At 42.5% G+C, this 18,529-nt stretch overlaps 1 protein-coding gene across 2 annotated transcripts in view; it reads left to right on the plus strand.

Moving 5' to 3' along the window:
- The window catches only part of usp45 (ubiquitin specific peptidase 45), a 34,241-nt gene extending 16,436 nt beyond the window's left edge, over window positions 1–17,805 (plus strand). The window contains exons 7-18 of one of the 2 annotated variants that reach the window (XM_027012524.2): window positions 2,342–2,437; window positions 2,737–2,867; window positions 9,500–9,587; window positions 11,915–11,996; window positions 12,180–12,271; window positions 12,442–12,498; window positions 12,635–12,766; window positions 12,974–13,619; window positions 14,652–14,743; window positions 15,148–15,234; window positions 15,385–15,526; window positions 15,636–17,805. In XM_027012524.2, coding sequence (XP_026868325.2) covers window positions 2,342–2,437; window positions 2,737–2,867; window positions 9,500–9,587; window positions 11,915–11,996; window positions 12,180–12,271; window positions 12,442–12,498; window positions 12,635–12,766; window positions 12,974–13,619; window positions 14,652–14,743; window positions 15,148–15,234; window positions 15,385–15,526; window positions 15,636–15,766 — 1,776 coding nt within the window. In that variant the 3' untranslated portion in view covers window positions 15,767–17,805. Of the gene's footprint in view, window positions 1–2,341; window positions 2,438–2,736; window positions 2,868–9,499; window positions 9,588–11,914; window positions 11,997–12,179; window positions 12,272–12,441; window positions 12,499–12,634; window positions 12,767–12,973; window positions 13,620–14,651; window positions 14,773–15,147; window positions 15,235–15,384; window positions 15,527–15,635 lie in introns of those variants that run through there. The other variant, XM_027012526.2, reaches the window with a different exon arrangement.
- Window positions 17,806–18,529: the final 724 nt, after the last annotated feature.

Below are 18,529 nucleotides of genomic sequence, written 5' to 3' on the forward strand. Positions count from 1 at the left end.
TGGTTGCAATGCACAAGTACACTCTAGCCAAGAGAGTGAGGCTTCTTTGCATGGGATCAAACACAGTTTACACACCCATACTGCTTCTAACTGGACCCTAGAGGACTGGCAACATGTGGCATGGTACGAAGAGTCATGCTACCAATTGTTTCAGACTGATGGTAGGGCACAGACCCCATGAAGCCCCAGTTGTCAACAAGGCTCTGTGCAGGCTGCGGGTGGTTCTATACTCATGTGGGATGTGTGATGGCATGGGTTGGGTCTAGTGGTCCACATAAACACGTCATTGACTGGTGCAGGCAATGATTCACTGCTTGGTGATCATTTGCAGCTCTTCATGGACTAAATGTACCCCCATAATAATAAGATATTCCAGCAGAATAATGCATTGGGCCCAGGTTGGTCTAAAATTGGTTTGAGGAGCATTCTGGAGAGTTTGAGTGATTGGTGTAGCATGCACATTTGCCTGACATGAGCAGAATCAAGCATCTATGGGGTGTGGTGGAGAGATTCTGCACCTAAAAATACCACAGACCTTTGGGTGGCTATCCAGATGGCGTGGCTCCATTTCCTTTCAGATATCTTCCGTCCACTTGTCGAATTGATGCCATGTCGAGTTGCACTTGGCCAGGCTAAAGAGGGTCCTACACAATAATATTTCCTGTCCTATGAATTTTGGCATGAAAGTGTAATGTTTTACTGGGGTTAAATTTACGGTTCTATAGACGTATTGTCATTGTTGTGATTTGGGAAGCTACTTTTGTTATTTTAAGAGGGCTATTTAAGTTATTTAATTTTGTCTATTTAAAGATTACTTTAAATATTTTAAAGTTAGTATTGTTTGCTAAATTTATACTGTCTAAAACTCCAATTACTTTTTAAAAAAAAGGTTAATATATAAAACATTACATTAATTTTGTGTGAACTGTGAGTAAGACATTCTTTATGTAAATTTTCACACAACAAGTATCCAATTGATGGTAAATGAATATCAGCCCCAAATATCCATTCTCATTGTTCTTGATTACTAACAGTATCAGTATCATAGTATGTTGCTGTTTGATGTCTCACTGGTGGCTGTAACATATAAGGTTTACAGTTATTTCCTCAGCTCAAAACAAGCCGGCAACAAAGCCCTCTCCTGTACTACTATTGAGAAGTCCTGCAGTGCTGGGTTTAAATCATGTGATGTCCCATGCAGTGTCCTCCTGGAAAAACCCTTGGCAATACTGGAATTTGGGAGTAATGTTCAAGGAAATTTTTGATGTCAAAAACTAGCTGTCATGAGCTCTTCTGTTCAAAGACGGAGAAATGCATTTCTAGATTTCATGCTGAACAATGTCTATGAAATATAGAAGAAAATATTAGTCACTGCAAAGAAAAATGCTTCCCTAGGATCTAGGGTCAGCTGTGTCTCCCAGAAGGCTTAGTATAATTGAGTGCATTATTAAACAAGAAGCCAAGAGTAGGATTGTGTCCAGTGTTAGGCAGTTCAAATGTAAACAGTTAAGCTCACAATTTAGAGACTTAGCATGGCTCTGCTAAAACAACTTTTTTGTAATTAATCTATGCACCATGGGTGAAATAAATAAATAAATAAATCAAAGGTAATGACAAAGTTAACAGATTTAATTAGCTGGAAAAGTTCAAGATGAAGAAGAAAAGGCCAGCTTCAAGGACCTTTGGATTGTTAAGGGTCATTTGATTGAGCAAAAGCATACCAGTAAATGCTTGTTTCAGTTCAAATGAGCAGCTAACAAACGCCATAAATGATGACAATCTTCAAATGAATACATTTCACAAATGGTTTGAACAGAGTTATGTATCTTTTTAAAGAGGGGTAGCAACACTTATTCTGGACAGTGATCAGAATATGAATGTAATTATGCCCTGCAAAAGATTGCAAATCAGTGCAACAGATTTATTAACTGGTTATTTTGTGTCAAATTAATTTGAAAGGACTAAAATGGGCCATTTTTTCTAATGTTATTATAGCATTAAAAACAACATTTATCTGAATTAAAAATTCATGTTTTTATTGTAATCTTAAATAACTTGGAATTGATTGTACAAACAAAATAAATAATATAAATACATAATTAAAAATAAATAATAAATGTTTTGTGATTCTAATGTCCAAATTATATATTTGAGTTAACTGCAAATTTGTCAATAGCTAATGGACATAATATTTAGTTATCCAACAGTTATTTTACATTAAAAAAATAAATAAAAAAATTCAAAAGGGGAATAATTCAAATATAGAGATGCAGATGTATTCACTATGTCTTACCTTTCATAGCCACAGGAATAATACCAGTGTATTTGTTGTGTTGTACAGAATCTGTCTCAGACACACATGCTCAACGACCTCATTCAGGAAGTGAAGGAGAAAGGGCACAAGTTGAAGATTAGCCCCCCTCCGGAGACTAACTTGGTATGTCCATCACTCTGTTGTCTCTGTTTCTATCATCCTGATTCATGGAGAATAAGTTTAGATTGAAGTGAAATCTGCCCAGCAGTAAAATCTCATACAGCTTCCACCTTGTCATTTGGTTTCTCAGTGAATCTGAGACAACAGGAAGTTGTGAACCTGAGTGCAGCATTTACTAGATGTTCCAAAGTTGATAAAGCTGATGAACTGGTAGCTAAAGTCTCTGACTTGGTCGGCCCATCTGCACCAGCTGTAGAGGAATCACCTTGTTCTGATGTTGTGGGTGTTGTGTTTACCTCCAGGGGCCGTTGACAGTGACTGTGCCCGGGCCAGAGCCTCTCACCTCAGCCATGTTCCTGTTCCTGTACAGCATGAAGGAGCCAGGGAAGGGACCCGTCTCCCCCAAGATCCTCTTTAGCCAGCTCTGTCAGAAGTAAGGAATCATGGTTTCAAGGCAGCCTTCAGTGGGTGTGGGTGGGTGGTTTTTTTTTGTTTGTTTTGTTGTTGTTGATAGACTGGGGGGGGGGGGGATATTCATTTATGTGAATCATACAAAGCCTCATGACATATCACCTTTAGAGACATCTTTTAGGATAAAATCTAAGCTATTAATATAAACTATTTAAGTATATTGAGAAGTTTCTTCCAAATCCATTCATCCAAGATCATGGTGGTGGGTCACAAGGCATAAACAAGTACTCGGTTCAAACCAGAGCTAGCGCATTAACCAAAACAGAGTAGTTTGAAGAGGTAGTGTTACAAACATTTTTATGAAGTATTTATATATAGCAAGTGTACAAAACTACATTATTCAGTTTTTCCAAGATTTTCATCTTCATTGTTCGTATTTGTCCCTTCTGATATATCTTTGTTGTTCTTTACAATTGTACTTTTAAGGGCCGTAATTATTAATTTTGTGGGTTATAATTCCTCTGTCATTTGTTATATTTTCAGAGTAAATAAGGCCCCCCAGTGAATGTAACCAAGTTATCGTAATCAAAAATAGGTTTTATTTGGACTAATTTTGATTGTGCTCTTTGCCATCAGAGTTAAGCCAGGTGGCAAACCACCTGTAAAAGCTCTGAATACTGTGCCATTAAACCACAGAATACAGTTATACGCATGTTAAACTGTCCCTTGCATGTCAGTACATTAGGGAATTACATAAAGGTCTGTATAACCTTCCCCCTCCCATTTACTGTACCTGCCTTAGACCCAGCACATCACAGGCTTTTCATTAGGGTAGACACACTCTCTGGTGTTACATAGAACTAAGTTTAAGATGCACTCAGAAGAATCAAAAATGAGATCTAGCATTCCAGACCTGCCCCCAGACCTGTCCACTTTATGATGAGCATTGTGCCACAACTGATACAGAAGTGGCCTCCCCAATGTTTAAGGCCATAACAAGCCCCGCTGGCACCGTTAATGCATGCTTAGTGCCACTGATATCACCACTCTACCAGGGACATGACACAATATCATGATGTACCCACCAAGTAATCTGTGACCTCCTCAACAACAGCTGCTGAATAGCCCTTTCAGCTACCCCTGAGAACTCTTTTAATCCTCACTTTTACAACTGGAGCAGCTGTTTTTACTGCCAAATCTTTACAACTCAGTTATCTTGAGACTTACCTTAGCACGTTTCAGTTCCTCCACCAAACCAAAATAATAGCTTAAATAATAAAAATTTAAAAACTAATTAGTTCCAGTCTATGAAAATGTCTTTTGAGACCTGTCAGGCAGCAAATACATTCCTTCTCTCAAATACACTACAGATGAAATGAGTGTGCCAGTAACCGTGTGCAGGAACCACCACAGAAAGTTTAAACCACAAGTCCAGCGCAGTACAGCTGCCACACTGCCAGCTGGGTTTGTCCCATTTTAGTCAGGCAGCATGTGCACACGGCCAGGAGACAACCTGGAGCTGCTCCAAGGCTGCCTGGGTGTAGAAAGCACAGGTGGGCCCACTGAACCTCAGCATGGCTGGTTGGTCCTGCTCAGATGTCCCAGGTATCTCCCCTTTGATCATGGCATGATTTGGTTGTTGGATGGATGGATGGATGATTTAGAGGTTGTAAAAGGCTTTTGTATTTGTGAATGCGTTTGTGTTTTTTCCCCTAAGGAAATCTTGGCATTTCGTTGCTGATAAAAGACTCCATGAAGGTCAAAGTGTGACTTTCAGGTTAAGGCATTTGATTTGGTCCAGAAACTTTGACATCATCTGATACCTTTGCCTTGTTTGGCAGTGTGGCAGATTAAAGATGTGGAGTTTGATAGTACATGATACATAGGCATTTGGGTCACCATTTTGAAGAAAAGCTAGGACCCCCACCCAAAAAAAAAAAAACCAAACAAAAAAAGGTTTAAGAACCTTGAGTGCTTTTGTTTGTAGATGTACATTTGTGTGTCTGTGCCTGTCTGCTTGTTCATGAGCACAGGTTGTGCCTGTGAACCTTTGGCATGGCTTCTCCTATGGCCAACTGGACTGGTTTAAATGGGACCCAGTCCAAAACAAGCCCAAATTTCAGCACCATGGCCCGCCTACCCCACACTACTTATGGTGCCAGTGAAAGCCATAACCTGTGACCATACACACACAAAACACAAATACACTAACCACACACATCTCACATACTTCTTTCCTAAACATACACAAACTGTATGAGTCGGGTTTTAACAGGTCCAATGGCTTTGTGCTCTGAACATAAAGAAGCCATGCAAAAAGTTCACAGGCACAACCTGTACCAGTTCTTATAGCTAACATTTGGAAGTTTCTATCTCAGATGTAACCCTTGCTATGCTAATGTTTTTTTTATGTTCACACCCCTTCACGAAGAAATTTCATCTCTTGGGTCTGACTTTATAACTGGGATCCATTCCTGTCACACAGCTTTTAATACCTCCCATGAATGATTCTGGCCAGAAATTCACAGAGCCTGAGGGACTATGAAAGTCCTTAACTGTGGATACATGAGCTCTCTAAGATAATATTTCCAACCTGAAGAATCATTCATGTTGGAGCACAGCATGCATTATTGGCATAACTGAGGATGTGGAAGGCTCACACCATCTCTCCTTCATGGTTACGGTCTTTGTGCAGCCATTTGGCAAGTCTTCCAAATATTCCTGAAATTTGGCCACAGATCACCAGTCACCGGTAGGCTGCTCCATTACAGTACATGTTTGTTCACTTCCCTCGCTTTCTTATGGAAAAAAAAAATCCACCAGTGCTGTGGTATTTTGGGACTCCTTTTGGCCTAAAACCGCACTTGTGCAGATATTTTTATTGTACAATTACAACAAATATATTAAGTTTTTTATTATGTGTACACTCAAGTAACACCATTTATAAAGTGAAAATGGATAACAACATGGAGAAAAGAGATAAATAAATAAAACCTCTGTGGGATTTTGACCACAATCACCAACCTACTAAAGTATATCTCCCTATTACTAACTAAACAATTGATTTGAAGTTGGTTTTTTTTCATATGGTAAAATAATTTTGTTGAGACTATTTAATATGCATCAGACAGTTGGCGTGTCTTTAAGCCCAGAAAATAATTTAAATAATTATATTATTTCACTAAATAATTTCACAATTATGTAATATTAATATTAAATTTGTTCTCATCATAGTGAAAAACAATAATAAATAATGCTTCAAGTGCCATATATTTTGAAGTGGTGATTCTGTACATCTCTGACATGTATGTCTGTTTCCTTAACCCTAAATTTTATGGTGCCATTCCTGCACATTTGCTGCCATGACGAAATTGTCACTGTGCTGTGTTGCCAGCTCTCGCTCATCTTTCAAAGGGAACTGGAGGAGTTAATTTGACTGGATGTTGTGCAGGCACGCCGAACCACACCGCTGATCACGTGAATAGTCTAACCCAACCTCTCTTTGTGATTGCGCCAGTCTGCACTGAATTAGTGTGTCTGTGCTAGTCATGAAAATGGCAAACAACATTTCTGCCATGCCCACATGTACCTCCAACAGAGCCTTGTGCTTTACTTCTACGCTTGCACTGCATCCACAAAAAAGAATGAAAATGTTATGTTTTTGTTAAGCTATGTTGAGTCCTATCTAAACTATACTGTCTAACACCACTAATCAACAGAACTAGACAAAGGCTCAGGCTGTGTGTGCATGTGTGCATGTGTGCATGTGTGCATGTGTGCATGTGTGCGTGTGTGCGTGTGTGCGTGTGTGCGTGTGTGCGTGTGTGCGTGTGTGTGTGTGTGTGTGTGTGTGTGTGTGTGTGTGTGTGCGTACATGTATCTGTCCTTGTGTTTGTGTTTTTCTTTTTAAGCGGGTTTACTTTTTCAGATTTGTCAGATGAAATTAAAGATGCCCACTTGTTTTTGTCCCAGGATTCAGAATGCAATGCAATCCACTTTCTCATCTTGCTCTTACATATGGAATGACGCCTATTTCAGAGCTGTTGAATTCTTTGATCTTCCACTTCAATCGTGAGACTATACATGCTGGCGCATGCATTCCGCTGCCACTGTTCCACACCTCACTGTGTTCTTGTCATGTGAGGCAGGAGCTGTTGAGAGTGAAAGCAGTGGGTCACCATGGGCAAAACTAACTTCGTCAGTCCCCCCTCCCCACACAGCCTATGGCATTGTGCTGAGTTTTGTCGCCACATCTGATTAAGACCAAGAGAGTGATAGAAAAAAAAAAAAAAACATAGAGTGCCCCATGGTTTATGGAAGGTCACACTCAGCTGTTCAGGATGCGAGAAAGACCCTCACTCGCCTTTGAATAGTGGCTGCATGCGTGCAAGCATTTAATGTACAGCCACCTATGCTTCCCCCTGATGAGATTTCTTCTCTTCCAATGTCATCCTTTGTTTGCTCAGTGGTTAAGGTTTCTCACCACCATATCTATCATTTCACTCAATTAAAGGGTTAGCACATAAGAAGTGATTTAATTAGCATGTATGGTTTATTTAAGACTCCATTCGACTTCTAGGAGTTTCTGAGTGGTGCTTATACATGCCTGTCCTACGTATACTTTGTGTTTGAGTGTGTTTTGTTAAATGTTTTCTTTTATATAGTGGTGCTTGAAAGTTTGATCCCTTTAGAATTTTCTAGATTTTTGCAAAAATACCACCTAAAACATCCACCTACAAAAAATATAAAAATACTTTTTAAATATACCACCTACAACTAAGTAAATAAAGTGAACCCAATTAAACAAATGAGACAAAAATATTATATTAGGTCATTTATTTATTGAGGAAAATGATCCAATATTACATATCTGTGAGTGGCAAAAGATAATGAACTTTTGCATTTAGTGTCTAGTGTGATGCCCTTTTGCAGCAATAATTGCAGCTAAATATTTCTGATAACTTCTGATCAGTCTTGTACATTGGCTTGGAGGAATTTTAGCCCATTCCTCAGTACATAACCGCTTAAACTCTGGGGTGTTTGTGGGCTTCCTTACATGAACTTCTGTCTTCAGGTCCCTCCATAACATTTCTATTGGATTAAGGCCAGGACTGACTTGGACTTTTTCATTCATCACTTCTTCATTCTTCTTCAATCAGGCTTTGGTCAAACGACTTGTGTGGGTGATTTTAAAAGGTCAGGTTGATTAAGATAAGTGAGCGTTTAAGTCCTTATGTTTGTTTAGCAGTGTTTCAGTTAACATGTGGTCTGGTGTCTCTGAGCGTGCTCTGTAGACTCATTGCTCAGCTGAGGCTGTGTGATGTGTGGCTGGGGTTAGGGGATTTGGGTAGGAGCAGCATCATGGTGTGTGGTACTAACTCATCCACTGTTTAATTGTGTTAACGGCTGCAGCTGTCTTGCTGTGGCAGGGCCAGATTGGCCATACTGCTGCAGACTCCTTCTGCCTCCTCTTCCACTGGAATGAGCTTCGAAAACATTTTCTCTCTTTTCCTCTCTCTTTCTCTCTCTCTCTCTCATCCATCTCTATCTCTATTCAGCCTGAGGTCCAGGGCTGCAGGATTACGGCATGGCATATTTATGGTGCTTTTTAAAGAAAGGCTCCAGACTGCCTAACCATCTGTCCAGCTACTAATATGTACAGACAGTACATATTAGACCCATTGCCAAACAGAAATCACTGTTAGCTTACCCACTGACCTTAAAAAGCAGTTCTCTCTTATTCCCCCACCCACCCAACAAGGAGACAGGCCACCCCACCGCAGCGGTCCATTTGGCTCGGGCAGCCGTGATGAACACATGCAGCTGGGCCAGTTCCCTGTGTTGGCTCTACTCCGGCTCGTCGGCTGGCGCCATGGCTGGCCTCGCACTGCCTGTCCGAAGTCCGCCTTCCATCTTCTCCATCCTGGCCGTCTCATGTCTATGGCTTGGCCGAGTTTTATTTAATTTAAAAATTGACTTTACAGTCCGCTGGCGCCGATCACCCCGACATTGGTCTTGAATCATCTGTATAAATGGCCATTGAAGACATTGTGGATGGACGCAGTTACCATTCAAGAACTGCTGCACTGTGTTATTTGCCTCCTTTCTCTGAATCTAATGTGAAAGGTGTTTGTGAATTGGTTCGGTGAAAATAGAAATAAATAAATTCCCATCTGAGACAGATTAATGATGAACAGAAAACCAGAAAATTCCTTAGGTCTTCTTAATTAAGAAAGTAATGTGCTCAAATGTGTGTGTGTGTGTGTGTGTGTGTGTGTGTGTGTGTGTGTGTGTGTGTGTGTGTGTGTGTGTGTGAGAGAGAGAGAGACAGAGTGAGGCCCCATCTGATTGAATGAAAGCTGTCAGCAGTGGCATAATGGTAGCTGTGAAGGACTAAACCCAGGAGAGCTTCCTCAGGTAGCGTCAGAGGAAAGGCCTTGAGCAAAAAGAATGGACATTCTTCCCACTCCTTTCTCCATGTACATACTACTGATTTTGGTGTGTGTACACGTGTCTGTACAGATGAAATAAAGGTTTGGCTTGGCTTCTGTTGGCCTGTTTAAGTGTTTACTCTGATGTTTTTTTGTGTGACAGGCAGTTTCTCTCTCTCTCTCTCTCTCTGTCCTTGTCCTTCTGTCTCTTTCTTTCTCTCAGAGCACCACGTTTTAAGGGCTTCCAGCAGCAAGACAGCCAGGAGCTTTTGCACTACCTGCTGGACTCTGTCCGCGTGGAGGAGAGTAAGGTTAGTGGCCTCGCCAGGTAGAGCGAAGACTTTCCCCACAGAGCTGGCTGTTTTTCCTTTGCACTTTCTAATGTGTACTTTAATAAATGTTTTCTACACTGTGCACTGTGAGCACGACCACTGGTCTGGTTTAATAGTCAAAACAACAGACAATTTTTTAATTACTTAAGGTGTCCAGCTGTAATACAAATATTTTATCGACTTTTGAATCAAATGATCAGAAATCCGACCATGACAGATTCGTTGTGGTGCTGGTTAAACACAATTGTGTTTACTGCATTCGCTGACTTCAAACCCTCACAGTATCTATATGGCTGTGTGCCAGGCTCATAAAACAGTGGGCAGCCGTGGGGGCGCCTGTCCACCAAACGCTTCCACGGAGGCACAGGGGTGGGGTTGGTGCCCAGCATGGGTGCGTCGGGGTAGGGCTGGCCACCACCAGTGGCCTGGAGGACCTGGGGCGCAGTCCCGCAGAGGCCCATTCAGACCTGCGAACACTGACAGTTGTGGCACTTCGGAAGCCTGTGAGTGGCTGAGGGGGGTGGGGAAGGGGCATGTACATTGTTCAGCCTGGGAATCGGACAGCTGCTGATTGGGGCCTGGGGTGGGTCCCCTCTCTCTCTTTCTAACACACACACATACACACAGGAGGGCAGGGTGGGGGCATCCACACTGCCCAAATGCTCTTATTTAACCACACTCATTCAGGCATATCTGGGTTTCAATGTAAATACAGCACTGTAATATTTACATTCACTAGCTGTTTATTGCTCTGGCAATGAAACATGAAGGGCTGTGAGACATTCAGTGTGCTTGTTTTGTGTGTGTTTTTTATATGTATAATGTTTGTTTTTGTGCATTTGCAAGTTGCAGTAATTTTAGTATATAAATTAGAGATATCTGGGGTGTGTGCACTAGGAGTCCTTCAGTGTACCTGGCACAAGTCTTGGACATTTCAGTGTCCATGTTAATTAGCTGTCAAGACTAGCAATCAAAGTCCACTAAATGACCACACTGATTATTACCACTTAGCCACTGGGTCACAATCTAGTACGAACTTCCGTGTAAGAAGCTTCTTAAGAGAGCAGGAAAAGACATCATGTACTGTGCATGTGTGCGTGTGTGTGTGTGTGTGTGTGTGTGTGTGCTGGGGGTGGGGGTGGGGGTGGGCTGGTGATTAATTAGAGAGAGGCACAGTGGGACACCATTCGGAGGAGGGATCTGGGGTGAAGGAGTGGGATTAGCCAGATTTTGACCTAAATAGCCCCAGCAAGGGGACAGGACAATGGGCGACCGGCCAAAACCCCCCCCCCCCCCCCCCATGCAGCAGGCACGACCAATTACCTATTGATTGGTCCTTTAATGTGGCTGTGTCTCCTCCAGTGCTGTCACCAACACACTCGCTGACCATGTCACCTCTGATTAACCTCTTACACACACACATACTTGTATGTAAGTACGCACTCATAGAAGCATGCCACACAAACACATGGACTCGATCATAAAAATATACCTACACACACGCACACATACACTGTCAACATGTACACCTGCCATAACGAAGTGCACCTGTTTGCTTTTCAAGATACAGCATGCATTCATCTGCAGAGCATTCTGTAAGGAAGGTCATGGTTCTTTATGTAACTGTACAGTTTCTTTTGTGAGTAAAATTCTGCTCTTATCGAGATGTTAAGCCCTGGACCCCAACATGTTAAGACCTGGAGACCTGATAACTGCATCTCAAAGCATGGATAAAACACACTGAGATAAAATAACAGACCAGCGCATCGAGGGCATTTGTAGTTTAATGTTTCCAGACCTCTAATGACTCTCACATGCCATGAAATGATATGCATTTCAACATGCACTTTACAATAGTTATGCTTTATTATGTTTCCTGATTTTAAAAAATATATATATATTTTTAGATTAAATGTCATCACCACAGTCCTGTTGAAATGGGTACAGTTCAACTTTATATAACTGCACACCAGCAACTCCATTCCTCAAAGTAACCAATGACTACTGTGGCATAAATTTGAATTCTGTTATATCTCTGAATTCTGTTTGCTTATGACTGCAGCATAGTGGGAGAGGGCAGGAGGGTGTGTGTGGATGAGGAGAAGCAGATTTACAGAAAATCTGTTTTATTTAATTTTTTTAAGATGGACTTTACATTTAGCTTTAAGTGGTCAGATCAGACATTAAAACCATTTTAAGCATATCGTCTTCAGAGACATGACATTATGATCATGAAGTCAGTGAACAGCTCTTTTGCATGTACTTCTGCCGCAGGATACTCATGTGTTGTGACTTTATATTGACAGCGAATCAAAGCAGCAATTCTAAAAGCGTTTAATAACCCCACTGAGAAGACCGCCGACGAGGAGACCAAGCGGCAAGTGAAAGGTAGCCTTACCGCAAGACTTCATTTTTATTCATCACTTTGAGCAATATCGCCATCTGGTGGCAGTCTGTTATTTAATTCCTTGTTTTATTTAGTTTGAACATAGAAAAGCTGTTAAAGGTATGGAGTTCAGAAACGTGTGTGTGTGTGTGTGTGTGTGTGTGTGTGTGTGTGTGTGTCCACAGCATATGGCAAAGAGGGGGTAAAACTGAACTTTGTCGATCGCATCTTCGTTGGAGAACTGACCAATACCATTATGTGTGAAGAGTGTGAACATGTAAGTTTACTTTGTATACCATTATGTACCAGTAACATTTCCTTTAGTGTATATAGCTACCACTTATAAGAATGGTGACCAGTGTCTTTATTAAAACTGAGTATGAACTGTAGTCCTCTAGAGTTGCCCTTGAGCTCTGTCTGTCTTTTCCTGGCCCTGTCACTTCTTAGATTTCTACGGTGAAGGAGGCTTTTATCGACATCTCTCTGCCTATTATTGAGGAAAGGGTGAGCCGCTATCGTCACACTAACAGTCTCGTTCTGTCCCCTCTGCTCTGACTTTCTGGCGCCTGCTCCACTTTTGCTGTGCCGGTGTGCTGATTTCTAATCTCAGCTTTCTTTCTGGTTTGTGCATCTTTTGCAGATCTCCAAACCCACCAACCCAGGAAGACTGGGCAAGACTGGCCGGGAGCAGGAATGCCTGGGCTGCCATGGCGACGAGCCATCTGCATCCCATTCCCAGGCCAATAGGAATGGTAGGAGGCTAAGTGGACAGGTGTGTGGCGCTTAGGCAAGGACACCAGGACTCTTGTTACAGCAGGCAAAAGCTCCACCCAGCTGCAGAGTCCCTGCACTTTTACACCTCCATACAGTTCTTTTATAAGGATTTTGTACCAGATGCCCAGCTGCAATGAGAAAGAGTCTGGAACATCATGTGCTTATCAAGTTTGTCTTTGTGTTTGTGTTATGATTGCATGACTAGAAGTTGCAGGCTCAGAGGCCACCCACATGCTATGAGGAGAGAGGAGTTGAATCCATATCCGATCGACATGAAGATGACATCTCTTCAGTTGGGCGAGGCTTAGCAAGGTGCCAAGTCGACAACACAGCCAGCCAATCTGACGTTAGTGAGAAAGACTCCTCCCCTCAGGACAGCAGTAACGATGCAGACAGTGAGGCGTCAGAGTCCGAATGGTCACCGCGAGCCTCCACAGGCTCCAGCCTCACCGGTCTATCCAGGGTACCCTGCACAGTAGCCTCCACCCATAGCCCTGCCCCTAACCCCACCCATGGTCCTGCAACCTCCCCCATGACCCTGCCCTCCCTGCGAGGCCAGCAAGGCAGTGCTGTGGAACAGCTGGTGAGTGCAGTGTCTAAGCTTGGCCTGGTGCACACCTCCGTTGACACACTGCCCCTTGGCCATGGGCAAGACGAGAGGGAGCGCCCACACCACCAGGGGGCATTCCAGGCGCTGTCGCACAGCTATACTCCGGTGTCGAAGGAATGCTCAGTTCAGTCCTGCCTGCACCAATTCACCTCTGTCGAGCTGCTGATGGGTAACAACAAGCTGCTGTGTGAGAACTGCACAGAGCGCCGGCACAAACAGCTCAGGAGGAGTGGAGGAGCAGGTCTGTATACACACACACACACACACACGTCAGGAGGAGCATGTTTGCATACACACACGCACTCATGTACACATAGCTCAGGATGAGCAGGTACGCATGCATACACACACACGCGCACACACACACGCACGCACACACACACACACACGCGCACACACAGAACTCAGGAGGAGCACACAGGGTACACACAGTGTTGGAAGACATGTCCAGTGAGCAACCACATAATGTCTACAGCATGTATTCATTTCCTTTAGCCACCATTGTTTACTGACTAAAGCCCTATTCGGATGGGATTAGTTTTAAATGGGGAGGTGGAGTAATATTACTTTACTACAGGACATCAATAAAATTTAAGAACAATTTGAACATAAATGACTGAGATCGGAGTGGTTATGCAATTTACGCACTGCCCTCACCTCCAAAACAAGTAGAGGATGATAACCAATCTTAGAACCCACTAGTAATAATGAAATTTTACTTTGAAAATTAGCAGGTTACATATTCATAACACCTATGTAGGATAGCTGCGCTACACAATGACACGAGTAAAGCTGCCAGAAGCTCCTGGCTCTTCTTTTGGATTTCAGTATTTTACATGCTACAACAGCTGAGGTTTGCCACAGACTTGGATGACCCAAGTTAACTGTGCCATGCATGACGAAACTCCTCAAGTGCTTCCATACTAAGAAAAAAACAAAAACAAAACAATTTTCAACACGATATGAAGGAATATTTACAGATATGTCAGTTCGCACAGGATTAATGTAACCTGGGGTTATTTTTGTGGCTCGTTTTACGGAAAGTTAAAAGCCACTGGAATCTTTATTGATGCAGGGCACATTCGGTAAAAATGACAGAGATGGTCAGACACGGGATTAAAATCACAGAGAAACACTGGTAATAATTACATTACCCCACCTCCCCATGTAAAACTAAATATGTCCAAATAGGGCTTCAGCTGTTGATCTTTATCCTTTTGCTAGAAAACAGTTTGATTAGATGAATGATTATGTAATTAAATGTATGTTACAGATAAGAAGGCCGTGTACACGAGTGCTCGGAAGCAGATGCTGATCTCAGTGCTGCCCCCAGTGGTCACACTGCACCTCAAACGCTTCCATCAGGTCTTTACACTCCTTTCCTAAACCCACAGGTGGGGATGTGCAGCATTGGAAAATTAATCATTTATTGAAAAATGGTTCTGATTCTGCATTCGGGAACTGTTAGGAATCCCAACATTCCCTGAATGGGTTTATTAGTGGAGCTTAATCTACCCGCAAAAGGCCAAGTATAGCTTTAAGTCATTTGTTCCTAGCAAAGACCAACACACCAAACGAAAGTAAACAGAAACAAAACATCATACAAACAAGGTGAAACTGCTGAGGTGTTCATTGCCTGGACTAAATGGTTAGGTCCACCTGAGAGAACTGGGACAATTGGTCATGATGCACCCACTGAGCGCATAACAGTTGTGTGTGTGTGTGAGCATCTGTGTCTAGACTGACAGGACTGTCCCTGTTTTATCCAGGCAGGGATGAATTTGAGGAAAGTCAATCGGCACGTGGACTTCCCCCTCATCCTGGACCTGACGCCTTTCTGCTCGGCCTCCTGCAAGGCAAGGCATCCTCTTTAGCATCATCCATAACACAGTTCGGCATGGCAGAGCCAGGGGCAGCATCATCCAGTGGCATTAGGAAACTTAACTGCTCAAATTTATGCCCATTAATAGTGATAAAGTGAGTGTTTGTGTGTGGTGGCGGAACAGAGTCTAGGTTCTGGGGACCGGGTTTTATATGGTCTGTACGGCATTGTGGAGCATAGTGGATCTATGCGTGGTGGGCACTACACGGCCTATGTGAAGGTCCGTGCACCGCAACGCAAATCAGAGCAGTCCAGGAACCACACAGGTAAGGAACGACTCTTTGGTTCACAGCTGGAGACTTCTAGAAATAATTTTTAAATTGTGGCAGATGATTTTGTGTGTGTGTGTGTGTGTGTGTGTGTGTGTGCGCGCAGGCTCAAGGGAGGCCATTTCAGCCCCTCCAGGCCAGTGGGTTTATGTCAGCGACACCAGCGTCCAAACCGTACCCGAATCCAGAGTGCTGAACTCCCAGGCCTACCTACTATTCTATGAGGAGCTCTTATAAGGGGTGTTGTTCAATCAGTGAGGCACAGAGAGAGGACCTGCTGCAGCGCACTAACTGCATGACTCCAGATGCTCTTGCTGATCCCCACAGCCTCAGCCACTGTTATCAACAACCAGACCACAGTTTGACAGCTGAGCTTAATGCACCACAGGAAAAGACAGGGGGCCCCAGTTGCTCTCAGAAGTGGAAAATTGTGTTCTAAATTTAGAATTATTTATATTTTACAGCTAATATTTGATAGTATAGCCTAGATGGATTGTTGATTATTTTTTGTTTGATAGAAAGAATGCCAAAGACAATAAGACAATGAAGACTATGGAATGTGCCAAAAGACTCGCTCTCTGGTTTTGCTGTGAAAAGGAAAGTCAACCTGGTGTGCTGAGTTTGCATGGGTGGCTGGGGTTCCTCCAGTGCGCTGAACACCAAGCACACAGACACTCATCAGCGCAACTGTATCGCGCCATTCTAAAGAATATAAGAACTACACCCATGAGGTACCCTGCTTCGGAAACAATAAATGCTATGTTTATTTTTTCTTTCATTTATGTTTGCATCCCCCCTGACTGTCTCATGATTTACAACTGTTTTAGAGCTGTGCAGGGCAGGACACTTAGGGTGTAACTGTCATCCATTTTGATTTGTAGGTGCAGCAAAGCAAGTAAAACGCTAAAAGTGTCACCAGTTGTTTAAAAGGTGATGACAACAGCCTCTGTGGGGGATGAACTGATCCCCAACCCCTATCCATGTCTTACTTTTGATGTTGAGTGCCTGCTTCTGTTAGGTGCGAGTTTGCATGTCTAATTCTTAATAACCTTGATCATACTAAAACACAAGGATGATTATGCATACTGGTTAGCAATACACATGTACGTACTACATGTAAAATACCCAGGCTCCGCTATATCTTGCATATTCTATGTAACATGTATAGGTGTTGACACATTTCTGTGACCCTTACGTGTTTGAATTTTTTCTCCTTTAATTTTGTGCATATAACTTTATCATCTGGTAATTACATCATGAAAGATGGCATCTTAAATCCGTGTCGCTCGAGTGATGCATGGAATGTCTTGACTGATCGGACTGATACGTTGTAAAAACTGCATCGCGATGGACTTGTGTGTCGTGTTTCGTTTCTTACGCGTGCACTGAGCTTCCCATTACTCCGCACGTCTCCGCAAATCCCGGGATGCCATTCTCACTCCCTGTGTGGTGACACGTGCAAAGGCACGCTGCTCGGGAACATGCCGACAGCTGGTAAAGAGGAGGTGGGTGTGGAATCGGCTAAAGGCCAACGTCCGAAACCATCATGTCCGCCGCCCGCCACATCCAACGCAAGCTATTAGGACGTTACCGCAGCGTGTCAAGACAACGACAGAAACGCGCAATTTTTGTGAAGTGAACGGCTATTTTGGAAGCAGAGTTGCGTCGGAGGAACGCTATCGTTGAGGACTGGAGATGATTTAATTAGAGCTAATGACAGGCACCTCCGTGATCGCGATGTGGGCAGACGTACGCGCCGCTGGAGGAGAGGCGACGTTCCCTTAAGCAACAACCTGCTGCACGTGTCGCGCAGCCTTAAATATCTACCATGAAAAAATCGCATGACTGTACAGCCGTAGCTCATTAAAGCGAGTTTTTGTGAGTGTTACTTGAAATATACGACCCCCCCCCCCCCCCCATTGACCCCTCGGTTATGATGTATGTAATCTAAATAGACTTACAGTTAGTTATATTAAGCAAAAATCTATATTTTTTCCCGTTGATCAATTTTTTAAAAAATGCTCCGAAAAACCCTTGGAGGTATAAATCTATCCTACCGGGATCCATGTTATGATTGTGCCAAACCAGCATTGTTTTCCCCGATTTTATTTTTATGTTAAGCAGTGGGGTATCATATTAAACAATTACCTTAATAACTTGCTTCTAGACCAGACCAGTCCAGTCCAAAAGTCGTGTGAAGGTAGCGAACTTGTGAAGTAAAACATTGCTGACATCTACTGGTCAATAAGTGTCAAACGATTAAAGAAGTATACTTACAAGCGCTTCCTTGATTGCAAATTCACTAAACAAATAACGCTGTATACTGCCATCTATTTAATACGAATTTCGCCACATAAACCTCTGAACTTCCCCTGCACTTGCTTTATATTGGCCTAAATCTATACCACCTGGTATCGAATCCCAGTTCTGGGTAGCTACTGAATTGCACTCTTTACATTTTATCGCTGTACCTCACCTATCTGAACCCATCAAAGCATTCATATTTTAACTGAAACGTGTTTGTGCAGTATTTTATAGTTCTGCTTCTGGAGCGCACTGTGGATATTGGCTATTTCTCCTGCTTTCACACACCTGACTCACGAGGGCTTATTGATTAGATGATGTGTAGAATAAAACGTGTAGACTAAACTATGTGATGCAGGTAAACTGTCCAATACTAACAGTAGGAACACTGGGATTGATTACTTTGTGTCAAACAGACGCACTCGTTTACCATTTATGCATTTTCAGCATTATTTTATTTATTATTATTTATTTTTTTGAAACAACTTATGACGAGCATCTTCGTTTTATAGTATATCCGACAGTTGCCTTGACTATATGTGCTGTGCAATCACGTAATTAAGTTCACATCAGGTGTTTTACGCAATAAAAAATAATATGATCAGAAATAGTCTAGTTTGGCCTCTTTATGCATTTTAAAATGTGATAACGTAAAAAGGTTAAATATTGTAAAGGAAATCATATAATACATAATTG

The sequence above is a fragment of the Electrophorus electricus genome, chromosome 7 (assembly GCF_013358815.1).
Source record: "Electrophorus electricus isolate fEleEle1 chromosome 7, fEleEle1.pri, whole genome shotgun sequence".
NCBI classification, from domain to species: domain Eukaryota; kingdom Metazoa; phylum Chordata; class Actinopteri; order Gymnotiformes; family Gymnotidae; genus Electrophorus; species Electrophorus electricus.